Raw genomic sequence first — 23,647 nt, 5'->3', positions numbered from 1 at the left:
ATTTAAGTGCCAGCACAGTAGCATGTAAGACATAAAATTAAAAATACTCAGTTAAAATAAAAATTCCAAATCATGAAACTCAGTATTATTATTATTCGTTGTCTTTAATCCATTGTATCAAATTTAATCTGTCCATCTTCAAAAAATGAAACCCACAATTAGTTATTAATTTCAAATATCTACTTCTTAAACTCATTATTAAACCCCATACAAATTTTTCGCCATCTGCTATTAAAATATTCGCATCCAGTAATATAATATAAAACATTTACTTGTAGCTCACTATTTTTTAAAAAAATTAGGGTTGCTTGCATTATTGAGCTTCTTGAGTAGAGGCTCCACTTATATAGAAAAAATGTTATTAAGCATTTTTTGTTTTTCTTATTAATTTGTATATATCATATACTTCTGAAGAGAGAGCAGGAACCATATGCAATACACTGGAATTGAAGTATTTGATTATGAATGTAATAATAATGAATCATTTTTTGAAAGATTTATTGAAACCTTCAGCTGCCATTCTTTTTATTTCATGTAGAATTGTGCAATTCCGGCCTTAGGACATTTTCAAGTATTTTATGAATGATTTTTAGTAGTAGATTATGTCATATACATTGTTTCTCCTAATATAGTGTGAACATATTGGATTTATTTTATGAGCATAACATGGTGTCTAGGAGCAATGACATACATGACGTAATCTACTACTAAACAATCATCCATAAAATACTTAAAAATGGCCTAAAGCCGAAATTATACAATCATACATGAAATAAAGAGAATGGTGGCTGAAGGCTTCCAGAAATCTTTCAAAAGAATTCAGCACAATTGTGGACCCTATCACATTGAGAAATACAGAATAAGGAATAACATCCATTTGGCAATGCATCTATTTTATTTTCCAGAATTTTGTCGTCCAAGGCACTCAATGGGTTTTTCTTTACCTCAATTGAAGAAATTTGACGTTTCATGCTTCATTTCAAATTCATAGTTCTGTACTATTCTGTGCTGTTGAACAAATAATCTATATAATCTTCTTACCTTATTTTATTTTAAACAACATGTTTCGTAATACCATTCGATTTTTTTCTATCCGGTCACCAACTTTATAATCATACATTTTTGCTCTCAGACCACAAAATTCTTCCTTTACATCCAATTTTTTACAACTTTCTTGTTTTCTTGTGAAATATATATCTGCTGGATGGTCGCTAAAACCAAATTTATCATATTTTAATTCTATTTTAATTTCATAACTGTATAGTCAAAACCATACATCAGATCTGTGGATGAATCAAATATTCTCATACCAAAGCAGACAAGTTTATTAAACAAAATTTTAGTTTTATTCATATGAATTGCACCAAAATTTTCAAAAAATATTGATATTCCTTTGAAGTTTGGCTTTGCCACAAAATTCTCACATTTATCTCCACCTGAAATTCGTTTTCTATCCACTCTTTTCCTAATATTTTACATCGTTTTCCCAAATACTGAAATATCCATCAGTTTGTTGAAATCTTTTACAAAATTTTTCTTTCCTTTCATTTTCATTTCTCTATCAAATATATATATATATATATATATATATATATATATATATATATATATATATCCAATCAATCAAACCGTTTAAATATTAAAACTCTGTGCTTTTTTGTTGTCTTCATTCCTAGAGACAAATACAGGGTGTTTCAAAAAGGACTTTACAGCTTTAAAAATTCATATAAAATAATTCATAGTATATACAGAGGTGACTGTAGTGCCAATTTGTAGGGCAATACATCACGTTTTCTCTCGGATAGTTCGCTAGTGCCGAATCGCACCGTATGGAGCGCTATCAGCACTTGCGTTAAAGATGGCTGCAGTCACTGGACCCGAACATGCTAGCTGTGTGTTTTGGTTTGAAGAATCGAAGTCAGCGACAACAGCCTAGCACAATTTTCGTACCAAGTGCGCTAAAGATCCTCTAAGTAGGCCTACAATTTATGAGGGCATAAATGTTTTGTAGAAATAGGGTGCTCAGTAAGTTTCTCCATGACAGAACCATCAATGGAATAGTGTACGTCGATATGTTACAACAATTTTTGGTACCACAGATCGATGAAGATGACCAAGAACGAAATGTGTACTTCATGCACGTTGGTGCACCACCCCCCACTACCTGGCTCACGTCTGGGATTTTCTAAGTGACCGCTTTTCAGGTCAACGGATTGGCTGTGATGCTCCAATTGCATGGCCCTCACTTCCTCAGACCTGACACTACTCGATTTTTTTAAGCGGATTCATCAAAGATATCATATTTGTACCTCCTGTGCCAGCTTCTCTACCTGAACGTAGAGCAAGAATTTACACCACCACTGAGCAAGTTACACCTGCTATGATACAGTGAGTTGGGAAGAAACTGCTGGCCAGTGTGGCCATGTGGTTCTAGGTGCTTCAGTTTGGAACCGCGTGACCGTTACGGTCGCAGGTTCGAATCCTGCCTCGGGCATGGATGTGTGTGATGGCCTTAGGTTAGTTAGGTTTAAGTAGTTCTAAGTTCTAGGGGACTAATGACCTCAGAAGTTAAGTCCCATAGGGCTCACCATTTTTGGGAGGAACTTCTGATGGGATGTATGCAGGATAACCAATGGAAGACACATACAACATCTTTAGTTTCAGGGAAAAAATCTTTTGTTTCCCTACAAAATAACACTAAACTCTGCTCTATATCTTCTTTCAATACATTTATATGAATTTTTAAAGTTGTAAAGTCCTTTTTCACACACTTTATACTGTTTAAGGTTTGTATAGTGAACTTCATAGCTATTTTCACTGTCCAGAGAAGCCAACTTACTTTCTTTAGGTACAGGCACAATTTTAGTTTCAGGAGCTAATGGTATGTCTTAATGTAAATCAGGCAGTTCTTTAGGATATTTTAGATCTGCTTGAAATACATACCCAGTTAAGTGTCTTATTTTTTTAGAATCCTAAGATTCTGGACCATCCCATTCAAATCCCACATAGTGTGAATAAAAATCTCTCGGTGTACATGCCGCGTCAATTCAGGATAAAACTCCAAGCTTTCGACCACTACCTCCATGGTCGTCGTCAGGGCTAAAACTGACTGTCATGAAGTAACGAGGCTCCCACTTTTATATGCAAGGGACGGCTTCTGATAGGGTGGAATATGTCATAGCAACAGCGATATGGCGCATAGTGAAGTGGTACCCTCTACTTCCCCAGCGTTGCTTGCAGCGCCATCCCTTGAATTAGGAGGTAAAGTGCGGGAAGTTTTTCTCTCTGTAACTGTACAGATTGTTTTCATCTAAATATGCCAAGTAATTTGACAACTTTTTTACATCATAATCGTTCACAACACTGGGATGTACAACCTCTTATTCCTCATGTAATAATTGTAGTGGTTGTTCAGTCATTTTTACATTTCATTTCAATTTAACTCAGGTGCAGGAAAACTCCAAGATGTCATACTCATTTATGTCATACTCATTTATGTCATACTCATTTATAAAAGTTTTTCTAAAATTTTCATATGATCAACCAATAACAAAACATCAGTTTAAGGCTACAAATCATGATAGCCACAAAAAATTATATTAAATTTTTTCCAAACTAATTTTGCATGTTTATAATCTTCATCATTTATTTCACAGTCATTTAGGTTTTTGTAAAATTCTTCTTTTGCTGGAACTGTGTTCCTTCAAATTTCTTCTAAGAATCCTTATAATAGTATGGATAGACACCTTTTCTTATCATTAGATTGAAGAAATCAGCTGGGAAAAATTTCCTAACGTTTCTCATCTTATTCTTTCATAAATTTGACGACACTTTGTCAAGACATGAAGCTATGAATGTAAATATGTCAGTAAATCTCATCTTCAAATTTTCTGTTGTCTTGCCAAAACTAATATGTCTTCATTATTGGGTATCAAATCTATTCTTTTTTATCATAAACGAGTTCTTTTATGAACTAATAAGAATCTTGTTCTGTGAGATCATGTACAGAAATTGCCACAAAATTAGAATTCTTCAGTTGTATTGCTACAAAATTAGATTTCTTCAGTTGTAAATTACATATATTAAACAATAGATTTATATATTTTCCTCTTAAATGACCATGATGATGAACTTTCTTATTATTTTTTGTATAATACTGTCTATATAATGAGCATATTTTAGATCATATATGTCTTGACTGTTCTGCAAGCATTAATGGTCTCATTTCTTCAATTTCAGGATAAATCCTTCCAATTTCTACAGACCCTTTTTCCATGTGTTCACTGTATTTTTTATGATAACTTGGTCCTTGATATAAGACTTGATCCTTGTGTTTATCAGTGTAATTGATATAGCAATAAAAAATACTTGGTTCATATTTTTTATATTTAATAGTATACAACTTGTGTGCATTTATTCTTATAATAATAAATGAATAGTATAAAATCAGTTATTTAAGTTTAATTTTGTTAAATTTATCTTTTTGTTGCTAAGTTTATACTTATTTTTTAATATATCCTTGTAATATCCTCTGTTAAAATCATACTCTGATAGTACAGGATAATTTTGAATAAACTTTAAAGTTTTTTTCATTTTTGGATTTGGTGACAATTAGGCACTTTTAATATCAAAATCTCAAAATCTCAAAATCTGCATAAATAACAAATGAAACATTCTGTGTATGTTGATAATTTTTAAAACTTACTGAGTTACAGATGAAGTGGAGAATCAACACATCACAAATAAATTTTACTTTTTTTCAATTTGCCTCAAAACAAGCATGGATATAATTTTTGAACCATTCATGTGAATTTTCACCATTTTTGTAATAAAACAAATTTATATGTTTGTCTTTCTTATGTTTTGTTATTTTTAATCGATACACTTGATTTTTTCATCAAATAAATAAACAGTAATATGTTTATTAATTTTAGCCTCAATTTTTGAAATGTTATCAACCACTATGGCAAATTCAAAATTTTCAAGTTTCTGATCAATATTAGCCCTAACATTTTAATGTTTCATGACTCTATCCATATTTTCATTTGCAGATACACCGTAATTTTGTAGCCCACAGAAAACATTTTTGATTTTGATTTTCCACAGTAACAGATGCTTTTTATTTTTATTTTTTCTGGCTTTTCGATGTAAGATGTGCCTCTTAGGGGAACATATCTATTAATTCCTAGTTTCCCACCAATAATTATATTTGATGTCCAGCCACAACCATGAGCCTGAAAATTAGACATTTGTGTTAAAATATTTTGTTTCCCTTCCTTAAATTTTTTTTGGACATATCTTTCTCTGTAGTAATCCTATAATTTTGAGTTTGATGCCTAACTCGCATAATTTTATTAATGGCCTTACTTTCTACTCCCAAAAAATAAAGAAAAAATTGAAAATTTCGCTTTTTTATAGATAATTTTGATAAGGTGAGCTCGAAATAAAGGTTGGGATCGTAGATGTAATCTGTAGGTTCTGAGTCACCTACTCAAATTATATATATAAATTATATACAAAGTTATCTCAACTTTCAATTTCGTTAAGAGGAAAAACGAAAATTTAGCTATCTTTACATTTGATTCATATATACAATGTAAATAAGTGACTCAGAAGCAACAAATTCTATCTACTAGTCTGTATAAGAGCAAATACCTCACTGTGAGCACAGAGAAAGATGACAGAGCTTTAGATATAGATGGTAAAATCCTTCAAAGAGTTAAAAAATTCAAATGTCTAGAGGCAAAACTCAGTGAAAGGATTGAGATGGAGCAGGAAATAATGAAAAGAATCCAGGCAGGGAACAGGACAAGGTTTGCACTTGGAAAGCTACTGAAGTCCAAGTTTCCACAGAGATCCACAAAGATAAGTATCTACTGGACAGTAATACAACTCATCGTCCTATACAGAGTGGAGACCTGCACTATAACACTCCTAACATTTCAGAATGCTGTTATGAGGCAGATGTTTGGAGCAATAAAAGATGGAAACAAACTTAATAAAAATGTAAAACCGCCAATTTCAGGAATTTTATAAATCGTTGCACATTGGGGCTGTGATTAGAGAGAGGAGACAGGTGGTACAAGCACATAATGCACCAAGAAGGCCAGATCACCAGTCAGGTGCTGGGAGAAGACGTGAGAAGCAACAGACCGATGGGAAGACTGCAGCACAGATGGACTGATGGGATCAGAGAAGATGTGTTTACGATGGGACTAACTGGAGAAGAGTACATGGACAGACCTAGATGGAGGAGGCAGATTGGCGAGGCCAAAAACCGACTGCAGTTTGTGGGGCCAAATTAGTAACTAACTAGATAGCCAACTAAGTAAGTATGTATGTATATCGTACAGAATACAGTGGAAGAGCGACACAACGACCATATGCTGAGCTGCTCCACAGTGACTGCAACTATATCACAGTACTTTTCCTTCTGTATTTTGTGTTGTGCATTTTTGCTATTGTATATTACAGGTTTTCCACTATTTTCAAGGTATTTTCACAGGAACAATGGTATCTTGCCTAACGAATTGAATGAGGCATAGTTACATTATTACTGTGTAACTATCCACTGCAAACCATAGGCACCTTATACCAAAATACTAGGAAAGTATCCCTGAAGAATTATTGATGGAGTTTGGGTTTACCCTGTATATATCTCAATTTGTACAAAGGTGGGATAATAGTATGTATTTGTGATACACTGATTCAGTTTCTGAAGCACAGAATTCTCCTAGATAAATTGAAGTTTTATGGGATTGGTGGTACAGCTGACCAATGGACAATGTCACATCTAATCAAAACAATGCAGAAAGCTGTACATAGTAATTCAAACAATATAGTCCCAGGACATTGTTCTGAATGGAGAGAAATCATAAATGGGGTTCCACAAGGATCAATCTTAGGTGTACTATTGTACTGATATATGTAAACGATCTTCTGCCAAATGTACATCAAGAAAGATTAGTTCTTTTTGCAGGTGACACTAGTTTTGTAATCAGTCCAAATTTAAATAAACTGAAGAAATAACAAGCAATGTTCCTATAGCAGTTTCACCCTCAATTTTAAAAAGCTACCACATATTCAGCTCTACACATCTAGGGATACCAGAGCTGATTTTATGTTTCTCATAAATTGCGTTTTCTCAGGAGAGAGAGATGCCACAGAAGTTGATTACATGTGTTCTGTCCCCTTCCTTATGTAGAGGATGAATTATGAGAGTGGTCACCCACCTGGAGGTCTTTCAGTTTCCCAAACCTGTTTAATAATTGCAACAAGTTTATCGATTGCCTGTCCTGTATACTTTCATAGCTCAAGAGCCATCTGTCGTATATGTAGATGGTACCTTGTCCCTGAGTACGTCGATGATCTTACTGATTTCCCCCTACGTTGGTAGAGATGAACGAGGATTGATACTGGAATTGCTTTCGCAAATGATGGGATCCCTGGAGACCCACAGTTGGTGAGACATTCAAAATAACTTCCTACAATCTGGCAATTACCTTCGTCACTGTGAACTAGTTTCCCTTTGGAATCTTTGAAATGTAGGTTTGGGTGTTTGTATTTGATCACATTGTGCTGTATGTATTTGTAGATGTTATGTGATATTTTTAATGTATTGCTCAATCAGTACCTATTGATTCTTATCAAAAGCAAGCTTCACCCCGATGGTGATTTCTGATCCAGATTTTCTCGCGTTTAGGAAGCTGATCCTATTCGCTTCATTTTTCTCCCAATTCCATTTCTGCTAAGCATCCTGTCTTAGCTTTACTGGCGCATCTCGCTCATTGTCCCATTAAGCATGATTTCTTGATTTTGTGCGTCGGACAGTGCCCTTACGTCCTGTGGCTGTACCCTATTGTGGTTGTTCCCACAGACCTCCAGATTTATAGTTTGCAGCTTGTAGGTGAATCCTTGGACGCTGCATAGCTTGTCTCTGTCCTAATTTATTATTTTTTCTGGGGCTAATCTTCTTGGTATATCTTAGAATTAGTATAACTTTGATATTGGAAAAGTAATTATCCGAATCTACGCTGGTATTTCTAACAACCATTGTGTTCTGGATCCTTAGTTGTGCTTTCTGTTTAATGGCAAAATGGTCAACTTGGAATTCGCTGAGGTTGGAGATTGGAGGTGTTCAGTTCTTGTCTTTTATGGCAGGTGTTTCAAAGCAGGTGACTTTAGAACCAGACTGAATGCTCTGAATTGTTATTATTGCTATTATTATTATTATTATTATTATTATTATTATTGTTATTATAACGATCACATATTATTCACATTTGTTTTATTTTGACATGTGTTTGTCCAATAAACGCGACAGCAACAAGGAGAGCCGTGTGCTGACCACGTACCCTTCTAAACAGCATCCAGTAACGCCATTGGTAGACTATGAGATGAGGGTTGGTCGAATCCTACCCGTCCAGGGCCAGAACGCAGAACTTTCCTTTTTACCTCCCGTTCACTTTGCTGTTTATTTTTATTATTGTACGTTTTTCTGTTCAGGAATTTTTGTTTTTATGTAATGTCATATTCAATGACGTTGTGCCAATAAAAAATATATACAGTACATTACAGATTCTCGACATACTGCCGGTTGCAACAGCAATCAGCACAGAAAAGGTATTTGTTTTAGTCTACAACCGCATTTTTTTTATTTTGCCGATTGGCAAACAATATACAACAATTAATACAAGCATGTAGGTACTCACAGCAGTACTAATTCTCTCGTGGGCAGTCTATGTGAGTGCACACTGTGGAACGGCCGTCGAGCATACACTGGCACAGGTTGCAGCCCCTCTTGAAAACCGACCCCGGAGTGCACGCGATCGCTGCAACAGGTGAACACGCTCGCTAGATACTCATACAGCTGGTACACGACAAATATGCAGGCTGGTTTCCACAAATTAGGGAAAGATCACAAAAAAAACCTGTATCAATTCGGCAAAAGTAAAGCAAGAGGGCTGGAAGTAATTCTGTTACTAAATTACGGCTACACGATAAGTACCACATGCAAACAAATGAAATCGCAGTTATCTGTACATATGAGGTGCATTCAAGTTCTAAGGCCTCCGATTTTTTTTCTCCAGACTGGAAAGAGATAGAAACATGTGCATTGTTTTAAAATGAGGCCGTGTTCATTGTCAATATGTCCCAGAGATGGCAGCACCGTACGGCAGATGGAATTTTACCGCCAGCGGCGAGAATGAGAACTGTTTTAAATACTTAAAATGGCGAACTTGAACAGTGTGCAATCATTCGTTTTCCGAATTTGCGTGGTGTGAAACCAATTGAAATTCGTCGACAGTTGAAGGAGACATGTGGTGATGGAGTTTTAGATGTGTCGAAAGTGCGTTCGTGGGTGCGACAGTTTAATGACGGCAGAACATTGTGTGACAACAAACCGAAACAGCCTCGGGCTCGCACACGCCGGTCTGACGACATGATCGAGAAAGTGGAGAGAATTGTTTTGGGGGATCGCCGAATGACTGTTGAACAGATCGCCTCCAGAGTTGGCATTTCTGTGGGTTCTGTGCACACAATCCCGCATGACGACCTGAAAATGCGAAAAGTGTCATCCAGGTGGGTGCCACGAATGCTGACGGACGACCACACGGCTGCCCGTGTGGCATGTTGCCAAGCAATGTTGACGCGCAACGACAGCATGAATGGGACTTTCTTTTCGTCGGTTGTGACAATGGATGAGTCGTGGATGCCATTTTTCAATCCAGAAACAAAGCGCCAGTCAGCTCAATGGAAGCACACAGATTCACCACCACCAAAAAAATTTCGGGTAACCGCCAGTGCTGAAAAAATGATGGTGTCCGTGTTCTGGGACAGCGAGGGTGTAATCCTTACCCATTGCTTTCCAAAGGGCACTACGGTAACAGGTGCATCCTACGAAAATGTTTTGAAGAACAAATTCCTTCCTGCACTACAACAAAAACGTCCGGGAAGGGCTGCGCGTGTGCTTTTTCACCAAGACAACGCACCCGCACATCGAGCTAATATTACACAAAAGTTTCTTCGTGATAACAACTTTGAAGTGATTCCTCATGCTGCCTACTCACCTGACCGGGCGCCTAGTGACTTTTGGCTTTTTCCAACAATGAAAGACACTCTCTGTGGCCGCACATTCACCAGCCGTGCTGCTATTGCCTAAGCGATTTTCCAGCGGTGAAAACAGACTCCTAAAGAAGCCTTCGCCGCTGCCATGGAATCATGACGTCAGCGTTGTGAAAAATGTGTACGTCTGCAGGGCGATTACGTCGAGAAGTAACGCCAGTTTCATCGATTTCGGGTGAGTAGTTAATTAGAAAAAAAATCGGAGGCCTTAGAACTTGAATGCACCTCGTACAGTGCCCAAGCATCGCTAATTCTTACTCCGAAGACCAACAAGTTCAGCGCATGGAGTGACTGCTTCATTTTCCAACCTGGGCCGTTTCGCCATTTGCAGTGTTCTTCTGCAGTACCTGACGGTGCTGAGAGCAGCTTTCACAAGACTGTTAGCTTTAAGTTCCTACATGAGTCAGTAGACGCCATCATCAAACTAAAGCACGTCGCTGTACTGCTGTTCGCCGCAGCTACAATCAACATTGAAATTATTTGTATTATTCCAAAATACAGTTTCGATTGCTCTCATTTTTTGGTCCACATGGCTATGGCAGAAGTACTCGTAGTAATAGTAGTTGAAATTTCATCAGGAAGGAGAGCACTCATGAGTTTCAAATGAGTAAAGCTATACATTAACAGGCGTAAGCTGCCACTACAGGCCAGCTGTATAGAGAGAGCGTTGTACCTAGAAAGCAGAGTACCTTGCAACACATGGTGTTTTCTGGTCAGTACTTCAGTTCAGCGATCGATTTTAGAATCACCATAAGCAATTTCCACCATTTCCTACAGGTCCTCTAGTGTTTAGACATGAGGTCGTGTTTTGCGCAGCATTTGTAAATATTTCGCGTTCTACATATTTAAGTGCTGTATAATATATTTCAGCTATTTGGAATGTATTGTTAATCCTTGAGGTACAGTGAATCACTTTAATATTCGGACACCATGATATGTTAACCTTGTAGCATCATAATTTTATTCGTAATAAAACAAACAAAAGATATAACCAAGTATTATATACCGTGATGTGTCTTGTAAATAATAACATAAACTTTATTAAGATAACGAACATAAGTTATTTTATAATACTACTTAAATACAAATTGATCCTATATTCACGTTACTTTAATATTCGGACACTTTGCAGAACTAATCATTTCAAGACAAGATTTTGTGGAGCATTAGATGTTTCAGTATCTTGTCGGGTAGCCATTCTGTTTTATCACTTCTTTCAAACGCTGCGGCATATTGCAAATGATCTTTTTTCAAACAGTCCGCGTGTACACTGTCCCATTCTTCTTTTAATCGCTTCATTGTTTCCTTGGACGATACTGGTGTTTCTCTAATACGTCGCTCCAGTTCTCCCCACACATTACCAATGTGATTGAGATCTGGTGATTGAGGTGGTGGCTGTAACACGTTGGGGCAATTGTACAACAAATATTCCTGCACAATGCGAGCCTTATGTTTTGGGTCATTGTTCTGGTAAAACTTGAACGTGTTTAATATCCCCATGGTTTCAGCACATTTTCGTAAATTGTTCTTTAATATGTTCAATCAGACATATTTGTCCACAATACTGTCGATGAACACCAATTCGGCCGGTCCAGATATCGATAAACAGCCCCAGACAAGAACGCTGCCACCTCCTTGCTTTACAGTCGGTTTAACATTTGTGACTGTAAATTCTTCGTTGTTCTTTCACCACACCTTACTTCGTCTACCCGATCCAAAAACGTTAAATCTACTTTCTTCGGCAAAAATGATGTCGTTCCACCATATTTCATCCTTCGGAATAACCTCCCTGGCAAAAGCACAACCTCTTCATTCGATTCTATTCATTCACATACGGTTTCTTCCTGGCCACTCTTCCGCTGTAGGCAGTTCCATTCAATGCTTTGCGAATCGTCTGAGGGTGTATCGCCGCGCTGAGTGGCTGCACAGTTAGATGCTCCATGTCAGTGACTGCGCGGCCCCTCCTGCCGGGGGGACTGATGACCTTCGCTGTTTAGTCCCCCTTAAACATCACAACAACCAAACCCTCCCGCCGGAGGTTCGTGTCCTCCCTCGGGCATGGGTGTGTGTGTGTTGTTCTTAGCGTACGTTAGTTTAAGTAGTGTGTAAGTCTGGGGACTCATGGCCTAAGCAGTTTGGTCCCTTAGAAATTCAGACACACTTGAACATTTGAGGATGTACCTTCTTGCCAGTCTCGTTTAGCAGCTCTCGTGCTAATCTGGGTGCACTGAGTGCAGGATCCTTCTTTATTTTCCGTGTTAGCTGCCTCTTGTCTCGTGCATCCAGCTTGGGTGGCTGGCCCTTTTGCGGTATAGAGTCGATACGGTCCTCATTTTTGAATCGTCTGACGATATCTGCCACAGTACTCTTACTTATCTTGAGCGTGGCAGCAATTTGTCTATGTGATTTACCTTTCGCGTTGTGGAAAAATCACAAGCTGTCGTATCTCAAAACTAGAATTAGCTTTGCGTGGCATCGTACCGTCTGGACAGTCGACCGCGCTTGTAAACACACACTTGCCTTCTGACTCGAAGTATTTACCCCGGAGTGAACGGTGAAAACAAGTGCGGCTCAGTCATCTGTCAGGATATTAAAGTAACGTGACCACCGAAGAGTGCTTTATTTCAATCATATTATTTAACAAGTGGTATACGTTGTGTAAACATCATTCATACTATTATTTACTAGACAGCTACCTTCATATAATACGTGGATATATTATATTTTTCTTTTATTAACAATACAGTTATAACGCAGCAAAGTAAAAATCTCTTAGTTCCGAATATTAAGGTTATTCTGTGTAGAATTCCATGGTGCCATCATGGTGAGTAAAATGCTACATAAACCCTCCCCCCCCCCCTTTTGAGACTACTTAATATCTCGGACACGACGCATCATACGAAAAAGGTGTTCTCGTTGAAAAGTTAGTATTAATAAATGGGACGTCTGTCTGTGCTACAATTGGCCACCTTCTAACTATCCTTCCTGCGTGGGCGGGGTCAACTTTGTGTTTTCAAATGCGAAGCTCTCGTTTCTATTGTACATTAGAATCCTACGCTAAAAAACTCTAACCATTGTTTTCCATTCGTGGTATACGGTGCTGTATTTGACATGTATCACGGGTCCCTCTTTTTGCAATTAAGATACGACACATTTGATTCTATGTTTCATTTAGTATGTAAATGTTAATGGTTGTGTTCTAACAACCGATACTGACGTTCAAACGTTACTTGAATGTTGCAAATGTGCTTGTACAGTACCAATAATGTGCTACACGTTGACATTTCTGACTAATAAGCTACTTGAGTGGTACCGTAGTTCTCTGTTCCCTATGGGGTTTATCGAGTCGAGTCCCCACACCATGCTTGATTTCGGTAGCCGCTCTCGAACCCCGCTATCAGGGCGACTGATTTCGGTGTGTGTTTCCATCCAACTGTCGTAATTCTTGCGCTGGCCGCTACGTGGTTACCGGCAGAATACAAGCCACAACTATTGTAAAAAGGTAAACTGTCCATGAAGTGATGGTGACAGGGGCACCTGCCATGGATATTCAACGAATTCAAGCATTCCACTGGTGACAGACAACAGGACTCACCGAAATCAAGCCTCCCGGTTGGAACTGAAAACTATTACTCGTACTTCCACATCGTTGTTCCTGGATCACGTTAAACGTGGTTTCTCACCAGACACTAAAAAGGCTAACAATATTGCACTGTGCAGACAAATTTAAAACACTAAAGTAAATCTGTAACACAAATATCAACCGTTATAACACAGAGATTTACATATACGTCGTAAATGAGACGTAGAATCAGATGCGTCGGTTCTTAATTGCAAAAACAGGCACATACGATGTTTGTAGATTACAGTGCCGCCTACCATGAATGGAACACAATCGTATGATTAAATCGTACGTAATTTTTTAGCGGAGAATCCGAATATATAATAAAAATGACGGGTTCGCACCTGAAAATACAAAGTTTCCGCCGCCCACACAGGAGGGATGGTTGGGAGGTGGCCAGTCATAATACAGACAGGTACCGCCTTTACTAATAATATCTTTTCACTTAGAACACATTTTTCGTACGATGCATCATTTTCCAGTCATCGAGATTTCTCCTGTTAAAACAAACACCCTGCGTATTTAGAACTATTTATATAACATGTGGACACTTAAGTCGTAATTCATCGGTCGTACACCACCTTGTAGGTCCACCTTAAAACAGAAGATGGTTTCCTACCAAGGAACACGTGTTACTGTCAAATGAACTGAATTTCTTTAATATCTTAACTATTTTACCTGTTTTGAAAATGGGAATTTGTTTTAGTTTACAATACCTTCTATTTACAAATGTACTAGTGACTGATTAATTTCATTTCTGCTGATTGTCATTGCATTCGGCTTCCTTTGTTGTGTTATCAGCCCATATTTTGTCTTCATTAGACTGTTTACTCCTTTCAACAGGTCATCTAAATCTCACTTACACAGAGGATAGCAATTTCATCATGGAGTGTTATCCTTGGTATCCTTTTACACTGAATTTCACTCCCGACATTTTATTGTTTTCCGTCAGTGGTTCTCCGACTTTCAGGTTAACCAGCACTGGAAGAAGATTGTGCCTATGCGATACATCCTTTCCAATTCGAGCACGTTTCATTTGGTCTTCCAATCTTATTGACCCTCCTTGGTTTTTGTACATACTTTACATCTGCTTTTTGTAAAATAACTTTTGCGGCTGACAATCACTGTTTTTCTCCTTTTTTTGGAAGATTCGTTTCTGATACCCGAAAAACTGAAACATTGTTTTCAAGGAGTATTGTGCACTGTAAATTATCTGAGTTCTGTTTACGACGCGTGCCGCATAGGCGGACTACTAGAATACAAGAGGTCAACAGAATAATGCAGCTATTCACACATCGAAAACGTCACGCGTAAATAAACGAAATGCTCAGTTGAGAACGAAAATTGCTAACCCGAAGCGAGTCGTACAAATAATAAATGAAAGAAAATCGTCGCTGGCAGCAGGAAAAGTACTTAACAATGAAAAAGGGAGTTGCTATACCGCGGCAGAGTTTCACCAATCATTTCTAATTAACAAAGGTTAAAATACTGCATGTTTTCGAAAACATTTTGAAAAAAACAGTGATAGACTTTCACAGTTGTAGTTAGAAAACCGTCTGGATCGCATAAGTCACGTTGATTGATGACCGGTTTAAATCCAAAGGTAGACCATCAGAGGGACATACGGATAAAATGTAAACGATGCAATAAAAATAAAACGAAGTTACATGCAGAGTTGGTGTGCGAAGGTGAATCCATGGAACAGCAACTGTAGAGGCATCCAGATGTTGTCAGCTGCTGGAAAGCAACCATGTGCTGTGGTTAAACAGCAGAAGCTCTGCCCCTAGTCGTCTCCACACATCAGCATGTCCAGTATAATGAATTGAATACATGATGAAAAACTTTAGTTACTAACTTAAAAATGCTATGTATTTATACTATTCGTTGTAAGATTAGACACTATTATATTTGCGATCCAAAGAATGAAAACATAAAACAGCATACAATAAAAAACCGATGATTTAGACTGCCCTCCATGGAACAGTATGTACATATAAGAAGTCACTGGTTATTTAGGTTAATGTGCCTACAAAATGTTAATTTACCATTTTGCTTATGATACCAATTATTTTTTTAATGTATGCTATTTTATTTTTGTACAGAGTTTCAGGGAGAGCAAAAGGGAACAATTGACAAGAATTGGGAAAAGAAATGCAGTAGAAGACGAATGGGTAGCTCTGAGGGATGAAGTAGTGAACGCAGCAGAGGATCAAGTAGGTAAAAAGACGAGGGCTAGTAGAAATCCTTCGGTAACAGAAGAAATATTGAATTTAATTGATGAAAGGAGAAAATAGAAAAATCCAGTAAATGAAGCAGGCAAAAAGGAATACAAACGTCTCAAAAATGAGATCGACAGGAAGTGCAAAATGGCTAAACATTGATGGCTAGAGGACAAATGTAAGGATGTAGAGGCTTATCTCACTAGGGGTAAGATAGATACTGCCTACAGGAAAATTAAAGAGACCTTTGGAGAAAAGAAAGCCACTTGTATGAATATCAAGAGCTCAGATGGAAACCCAGTACTAAGCAAAGAGGGGAAAGCAGAAAGGTCGAAGGAGTATATAGAGGGTCTATACAAGGGCGATGTACTTGAGGACAATATTATGGAAATGGAAGAGGATGTAGATGAAGATGAAATGGGAGATACTATACTGCGTGAAGAGTTTGACAGAGCACTGAAAGACCTGAGTCGAAACAAGGCCCCGGGAGTAGACAACATTCTATTAGAACTACTGGCGGCCTTGGGAGAGCCAGTCCTGACAAAAGTCTACCATCTGGTGAGCAAGATGTACGACACAGGCGAAATACCCTCAGACTTCAAGAAGAATACAATAATTCCAATCCCAAAGAAAGCCGGTGTTGACAGATGTGAAAATTACCGAACTATCAGTTTAATAGGTCACAGCTGCAAAATACTAACGCGAATTATTTACAGACGAATGGAAAAACTGGTAGAAGCCGACCTCGGGGAAGATCAGTTTGGATTCCGTAGAAATGTTGGAACACGTGAGGCAATACTGACCTTACGACTTATCTTACAAGGGAACCTCCCCATCGCACCCCCCTCAGATTTAGTTATAAGTTGATACAGTGGATAGGCCTTGAAAAACTGAACACAGGTCAATCGAGAAAACAGGAAGAAGTTGTGTGGAACTACGAAAAAAATAAGCAAAATATACAAACTGAGTAGTCCAATCGCAAGATATGCAGCATCAATGGTTGTATGAGCTAAGGAGCACCGTGGTCCCGTGGTTAGCGTGAGCAGCTGCGGAATGAGAGGTCCTTGGTTCAATCCTTCCCTCGAGTGAAAGTTTAGTTTTTATTTTCAGACAATTGTCACACCCACAAGAAAACCTAAATCGGGCTAGGTAGAAGAATCTTTTTACCCATTCGCCACGTGAACAAGTTAGGTGGGTCGACAACATATTCCTGTCATGTGACGCACATGCCGTCACCAGTGTCGTATAGAATATATCAGACGTGTTTTCCTGCGGAGGAATCGGTTGACCCATGACCTTGTGATCAAATGTTTTCGGTTCCCATTGGAGAGGCACGTCCTTTCGTCTACTAATCGCACGGTTTTGCGGTGCGATCGCAAAACACAGACACTAAACTTATTACAGTGAACAGACACGTCAATGAACGAACGGACAGATCATAACTTTGCGAAAATAAAGAAAGTAAACTTTTCACCTGTGGAAGACTTGCACCAAGTACCTGTCGTTCCGCAGCTGTTCACGCTAACCACGGGACCACGGCGCTCCCTGGGCTCACACTCTCCTTGACGTAGCCTATCTTGCACATGGACTACTCAGTTTGTATATTTTGCTTAATTTTTCATAGTTCCACACAACTTCTTCCTGTTTTCTCGATTGACCTGTGTTCAGTTTTTCAAGGCCTATCCACTGTGTCAACTTATAACTAAATCAGAGGGGGGTGCGATGGGGAGGTTCCCTTGTTAGAAGAAAGATTAAGGAAAGGCAAACCTACGTTTCTAGCATTTGTAGACTTAGAGAAAGCTTTTGACAATGTTGACTAGAATACTCTCTTTCAAATTCTGAAGGTGGCAGGGGTAAAATACAGGGAGAGAAAGGCTATTTACAATTTTTACAGAAACCAGATGGCAGTTATAAGAATCGAGGGGCATGAAAGGGAAGCAGTGGTTGGGAAGGGAGTGAGACAGGGTTGTAGCCTCTCCCCGATGTTATTCAATCTGTATATTGAGCAAGCAGTAAAGGAAACAAAAGAAAAATTCGAAGTAGGTATTAAAATCCAGGGAGAAGAAATAAAAACTTTGAGGTTCGCCGATGACATTGTAATTCTGTCAGAGACAGCAAAGGACTTGGAATAGCAGTTGAACGGCATGGACAGTGTCTTGAAAGGAGGATATAAGATGAACAGCAACAAAAGCAAAACGATGATAATGGAATGTAGTCGAATTGAGTCAGGGGATGCTGAGGGAATTAGATTAGGAAATGAGACACTTAAAGTAGTAAAGGAGTTTGCTGTTTGGGGAGCAAAATAACTGATGATGGTCGAAGTAGAGAAGATATAAAATGTAGACTGGCAATGGTACGGAAAGCGTTTCTGAAGAAGAGGAATTTGTTAACATCGAGTATAGATTTAAGTGTCAGGAAGTCGTTTCTGAAAGTATTTGTATGGAGTGTACCCATGTATGGAAGTGAAACATGGACAATAAATAGTTTGGACAAGAAGAGGATAGAAGCTTTCGAAATGTGGTGTTACAGAAGAATGCTGAAGATTAGATGGGTAGGTCACATAACCAATGAGGAGGTATTGAATAGAATTGGGGAGAAGAGAAGTTTGTGGCACAACTTGACAAGAAGAAGGGACCGGTTGGTAGGACATGTTATGAGGCATCAAGGGATCACAAATTTAGCATTGGAGGGCAGCGTGGAGGGTAAATATCGTAGAGGGAGACCAAGAGAAGAATACACTAAGCAGATTCAGAAGGATGTGGGATGCAATAAGTACTGGGAGATGAAGAAGCTTGCACAGGATAGGAGGGTAGCATGGAGAGCTGCATCAAACCAGTCTCAGGACTGCAGACCACAACAACAACAACATTTTATGTTCTAACTCTTTGCGTCAAAAATATAATAGTGGTTAATCTTACAGCCAATATTACTAGGGGCTTTAAGTAAGTAATGCTACGCATTTCTTTTTTGTCAGCCGGTTTCCGTTGAAAAGATGCGGAATCTGAAGTGGGACATCGCAGATTACTCAGGCTTTAGCCACTATAGTTTCATGAAATTCCAGTAGAGGGTGGCACTTTCTGTAGCCATCAACATGGCGCCTGTAAAGGAGGTCCGTTCCAAGCGGAGAGCTCTCATTGAGTTTCTTTGGGCGGAAAACCAGAGAATCACACTTACTCATATTCGCTTGCTGAATGTCTACGGAGTACAGAAGCACAGTGAATTGTTGGGCGAGGCGTCGGTCATTACGGCAACAAGATCGTGCACACCTGTGCGATTTCCCGCTTGCCAGCCGGCTGCGCTCAGCTGTGACTCCTACATTGTTGGACCGTGCGGACACTCTCATTCGAGGTGATCGGCGGATCACAGTCAAACAAATCGCTGCGCAACTGAACGTCTCTATTGGTATGGCTGACATACGCGTCCACCAGTTGAGGTACTCAAAGGTGTGTGCCGGGTGAGTTGGTCACTGTCTAACAGACGTCCATAAAGAGGAACAAAGGACCATCTGTGCGGAATTGGTTCCACATTACAAGGCTGAGAGTGAGAATTTTTTCTTGAATATCGTCGCACGTGATGAAACATGGCTTCATCACTTCGAACCACAAACAAAACGGCAGCCCTTGGAGTGGCGCCAGACCACCTCTCCTCAGAAGAAAAAGTTCAGAGTCGCACGCTCTGCCAGTAATGTCATGGCGACGGTGTTGTGGGATATTGAACAGGTTATTCTGTTTGATGTCCTCCCTCATGGAGCAACGATCAACTCTGAAGGAAATTGGAGAAACGACATCAACGTATTCGTCGCCACAAAACACAAACGAAATTCTCGTTCTCCATGACAACACAAGGCCTCACACAAGTCTGCGGATCCGAGAGGGGCTCACAAAACATCACTGGATTGCAGAATGAGATGTTCAATCTGCAGCGGAGTGTGAGCTGATATGAAGCTTCCTGGGAGATTAAAACTGTGTGCCGGACCGAGACTCGAACTCGGGAACTTTGCCTTTCGCTGGCAAGTGCTCTACCAACTGAGCTATCCAAGCATGACTCACGTCCTCTCCTCACAGCTTTATTTCTGCCAGTACCTCGTCTCCTACCTTCCAAACTTTACAGAAGCTCTCCTGCGTGTTCGAGTCTCGGTCCGGCACACAGTTTTTATCTGCCAGGAACTTTCATATCAGCGCACACTCCGCTGCAGAGTGAAAATCTCATTCTGGAAACATCCCCCAGGCTGTGGCTAAGCCATGTCACCGGAGTATCCCTTCTTTCGGGAGTGCTAGTTCTGCAAGGTTCGCAGGAGAGCTTCTGTAAAGTTTGGAAGGTAGGAGACGAGATACTGGCAGAAGTAAAGTTGTGAGGACGGGGCGAGAGTCGTGCTTGGGTATCTCAGTTGGTAGAGCACTTGCCCGCGAAAGGTAAGGGTCCCGAGTTCGAGTCTCAGTCCGGCACACAGTTTTAATCTGCCACGAAGTTTCATCACTGGACTGTTCTTCCTCATCCAACCTACAGCAACTTCCGACTTCTACCTGGGCCAATAAAGGATGCGCTTCGCAGCAAGCGGTACGTTGATGAGGGGGAGGATATTGATGCAGCAAGACGTTAGCTCAGACGTCAACCAGTAGAGTGCTACCATGCAGCCATACAGGCCCTCCCAATAAGGTGGCATAAGCCCGTCTTATTGAACGGAGATTATGTTCAAAAATAGAATTTTGTAGTCCAAAGCGTGGAGAGTAACATGGTTTATTGGAATCCTAAATAAAACCAACCTTTCCAGAATGAGATTTTCACTCTGCAGCGGAGTGTGCGCTGATATGAAACTTCCTGGCAGATTAAAACTGTGTGCCCGACCGAGACTCGAACTCGGGACCTTTGCCTTTCGCGGGCAAGTGCTCTACCAGTTTGGAAGGTAGGAGACGAGGTACTGGCAGAAGTAAAGCTGTGAGTACCGGGCGTGAGTCGTGCTTCGGTAGCTCAGTTGGTAGAGCACTTGCCCGCGAAAGGCAAAGGTCCCGAGTTCGAGTCTCGGTCGGGCACACAGTTTTAATCTGCCAGGAAGTTTCAAAACCAACCTTATTTCAGAAAAAGAAGTGTTCCCAGAATGAGATTTCCGCTCTGCAGCGGAGTGTGCGCTGATATGAAACTTCCTGACAAACTGCTCTCCGGACCGAGACTCCAATTCGGCACCTTTGCCTTTCGCGGGCAAGTGCTCTACCAACTGAGCTACCCAAGCACGACCCACGACCCGTCCTCATAGCTTCAATTCTGCCAGTACCTCGTCTCTTACCTTCCAAACTTCACAGAATCTCTTCTGCGAACCTTGCAGAACTAGCACTCCTGGATGAACGGATATTGCGGTGACATGGATTAGCCACAGCCTAAGGGATGTTTTCAGAATGAGATTTCCACTTCGCAGCGGAGTGTGCGCTGATATGAAACTTCCTGAGAGATTAAAACTGTGTGCCGAACAGAGACTCGAACTCGGGACCTTTGCCTTTCGCGGGCAAGTGCTACCAACTGAGGTACCCAAGCACGACTCACGACCCGCCCTCACAGCTTCAATTCTGCCAGTACCTCGTCTCCTACCTTCCAAACATCACAGAAGCTCTTCTGCGAATCTTGCAGAACTAGCACTCCTTTTGGATATTTTGGAGACATGGCTGAGCCACAGCCTGGGGGATGTTTCCAGAAAGAGATTTCCACTCTGCAGCGGAGTGTGCGCTGATGGTAGAGCACTTGCCTGCGAAAGGCAAAGGTCCCGAGTTCGAATATCGGTCCGGCACACAGTTTTAATCTGTCTGGAAGTTTCAAAAAAGTGTTGCATAACTTATCGAATAGTCCTCGTATAAACAGATACCATTTTTAAGTTAGTAACTAAATTTTATCGTCACTTATTCAATATGCATTCATTCTGTTGCTTACAGATGACTTGTGGTGACGGCTAGGGGCGGAGCTTATGTTCGAGTATAATGACTTTTCTGGAGACAAGATATCTACTCTTTAGGAATCAGCATGGGTTTCGAAAAAGACGATCGTGTGAAACCCAGCTCGCGCTATTCGTCCACGAGACTCAGAGGGCCATAGACACGGGTTGCCAAGCAGATGCCGTGTTTCTTGACTTCCGCAAGGCGTTCGATAGAGTTCCCTACAGTCGTTCAATGAACAGAGTAAGAGCATGTGGACTATCAGACCAATTGTGTGATTGGATTGAAGAGTTGCTAGATAACACAACGCAGCATGTCATTCTCAATGGAGAGAAGTCTTCCGGAGTAAGAGTCATTTCAGGTGTGCCGCAGGGGAGTGTCGTAGGACCGTTGGTAGTCACAATATACATAAATGACCTTGTGGATGACATCGAAAGTTCACTGAGGCTTTTTGCGGATGCTGTGGTATATCGAGAGGTTGTAACAGTGTAAAATTGTACTGCAATGCAGGAGGATCTGCAGCGAATTGACGCATGGTGCAGGGAATGGCAATTGAATCTCAATGTAGACAAGTGTAATGTGCTGCGAATACATAGAAAGAAAGATCCCTTATCAATTAGCTACAATATAGCAGGTCAGCAACTGGAAGCAGTTAATTCCATAAATTATCTGGGAGTACGCATTAGGAGTGATTTAAAATGGAATGATCATATAAAGTTGATCGTCGGTAAAGCAGATGCCAGGCTGAGATTCATTGGAAGAATCCTAAGGAAATGCAATCCGAAAACAAAGGAAGTAGGTTACAGTACGGTTGTTCACCCGCTGCTTGAATACTGCTCAGCTGTGTGGGATCCGTACCAGATAGGATTGATAGAAGAGATAGAGAAGATCCAACGGAGAGCAGCACGCTTCGTTACAGGATCATTTAGTAATCGCGAAAGCGTTACGGAGATGATAGATAAACTCCAGTGGAAGACGCTGCAGGAGAGACGCTCAGTAGCACGGTACTGGCTTTTGTTGAAGTTTCGAGAACATACCTTCACCGAGGAGTCAAGCAGTATATTGCTCCCTCCTACGCATATCTCGTGAAGAGACCATGAGGATAAAATCAGAGAGATTAGAGCCCACACAGAGGCATACCGCCAATCCTTCTTTCCACGAACAATACGAGACTGGAATATAAGGGAGAACCGATAGAGGCACTCAAGGTACCCTCCTCCACACACCGTCAGGTGGCTTGCGGAGTATGGATGTAGCTGTATTTAACCACAGTACATCGTTGCTCCTCCAGCAGTTGACAGCATCTGGAGGCTTTAGCAGTTCCTCCTCCGTGGATTAGTCTACACACGATTTTGGGTATAATTTCGTTTTGTTTTCATTACATTGTTTACATTTAATCAGTAGCTCCCTCTGTATTTATAGTACTCTACATTTCGGAGTACAGTCTGAAGATGGTCCGCCTTTGGACTGAAACCGGCCACCGATAAACGTAACTTGCGCGATTTAGACCGTATTTCTAATTAAAAATATTGCGTAACATCCGTCTTGTATAGCATAATAGTATTTTACTGACGATTTCAAACATCGTGCAACACTTTATATTACCGTACGTAATTTTCAGGTCGAGAAATCTTATGACACCTTCGTATTTCATAAGTTATCAAGAGCAGTTTCAGAATTTCCTTTTCTGATGGCCTTACTTCTCCTAAAGCTACGATGTTCGTGACGTAACTCATCCTCAGTTTGATACTAGTACTAATCTC

At 40.1% G+C, this 23,647-nt stretch overlaps 1 protein-coding gene and 1 long non-coding RNA gene across 2 annotated transcripts in view; one reads left to right on the top strand and one right to left on the bottom strand.

Moving 5' to 3' along the window:
• LOC124711852 overlaps window positions 1-4,378 on the top strand; it is a 72,846-nt gene extending 68,468 nt beyond the window's left edge. The window contains exon 4 of the long non-coding RNA XR_007005534.1: window positions 4,240-4,378. This is a non-coding gene — a long non-coding RNA (uncharacterized LOC124711852). The remainder of the gene's footprint in view (window positions 1-4,239) is intronic.
• Window positions 4,379-8,718: 4,340 nt separating this feature from the next.
• LOC124712082 (protease inhibitors-like) overlaps window positions 8,719-23,647 on the bottom strand; it is a 50,042-nt gene continuing 35,113 nt past the window's right edge. The window contains exon 4 of the mRNA XM_047242378.1: window positions 8,719-8,831. Coding sequence (XP_047098334.1) covers window positions 8,719-8,831 — 113 coding nt within the window. The remainder of the gene's footprint in view (window positions 8,832-23,647) is intronic.

This window comes from Schistocerca piceifrons, chromosome 8 (genome assembly GCF_021461385.2).
Source record: "Schistocerca piceifrons isolate TAMUIC-IGC-003096 chromosome 8, iqSchPice1.1, whole genome shotgun sequence".
Taxonomy (NCBI): Eukaryota; Metazoa; Arthropoda; class Insecta; order Orthoptera; family Acrididae; genus Schistocerca; species Schistocerca piceifrons.
The sequence above is the reverse complement of the archived record's forward strand: the minus strand, read 5'-3'. Positions and strand labels throughout refer to the sequence as shown.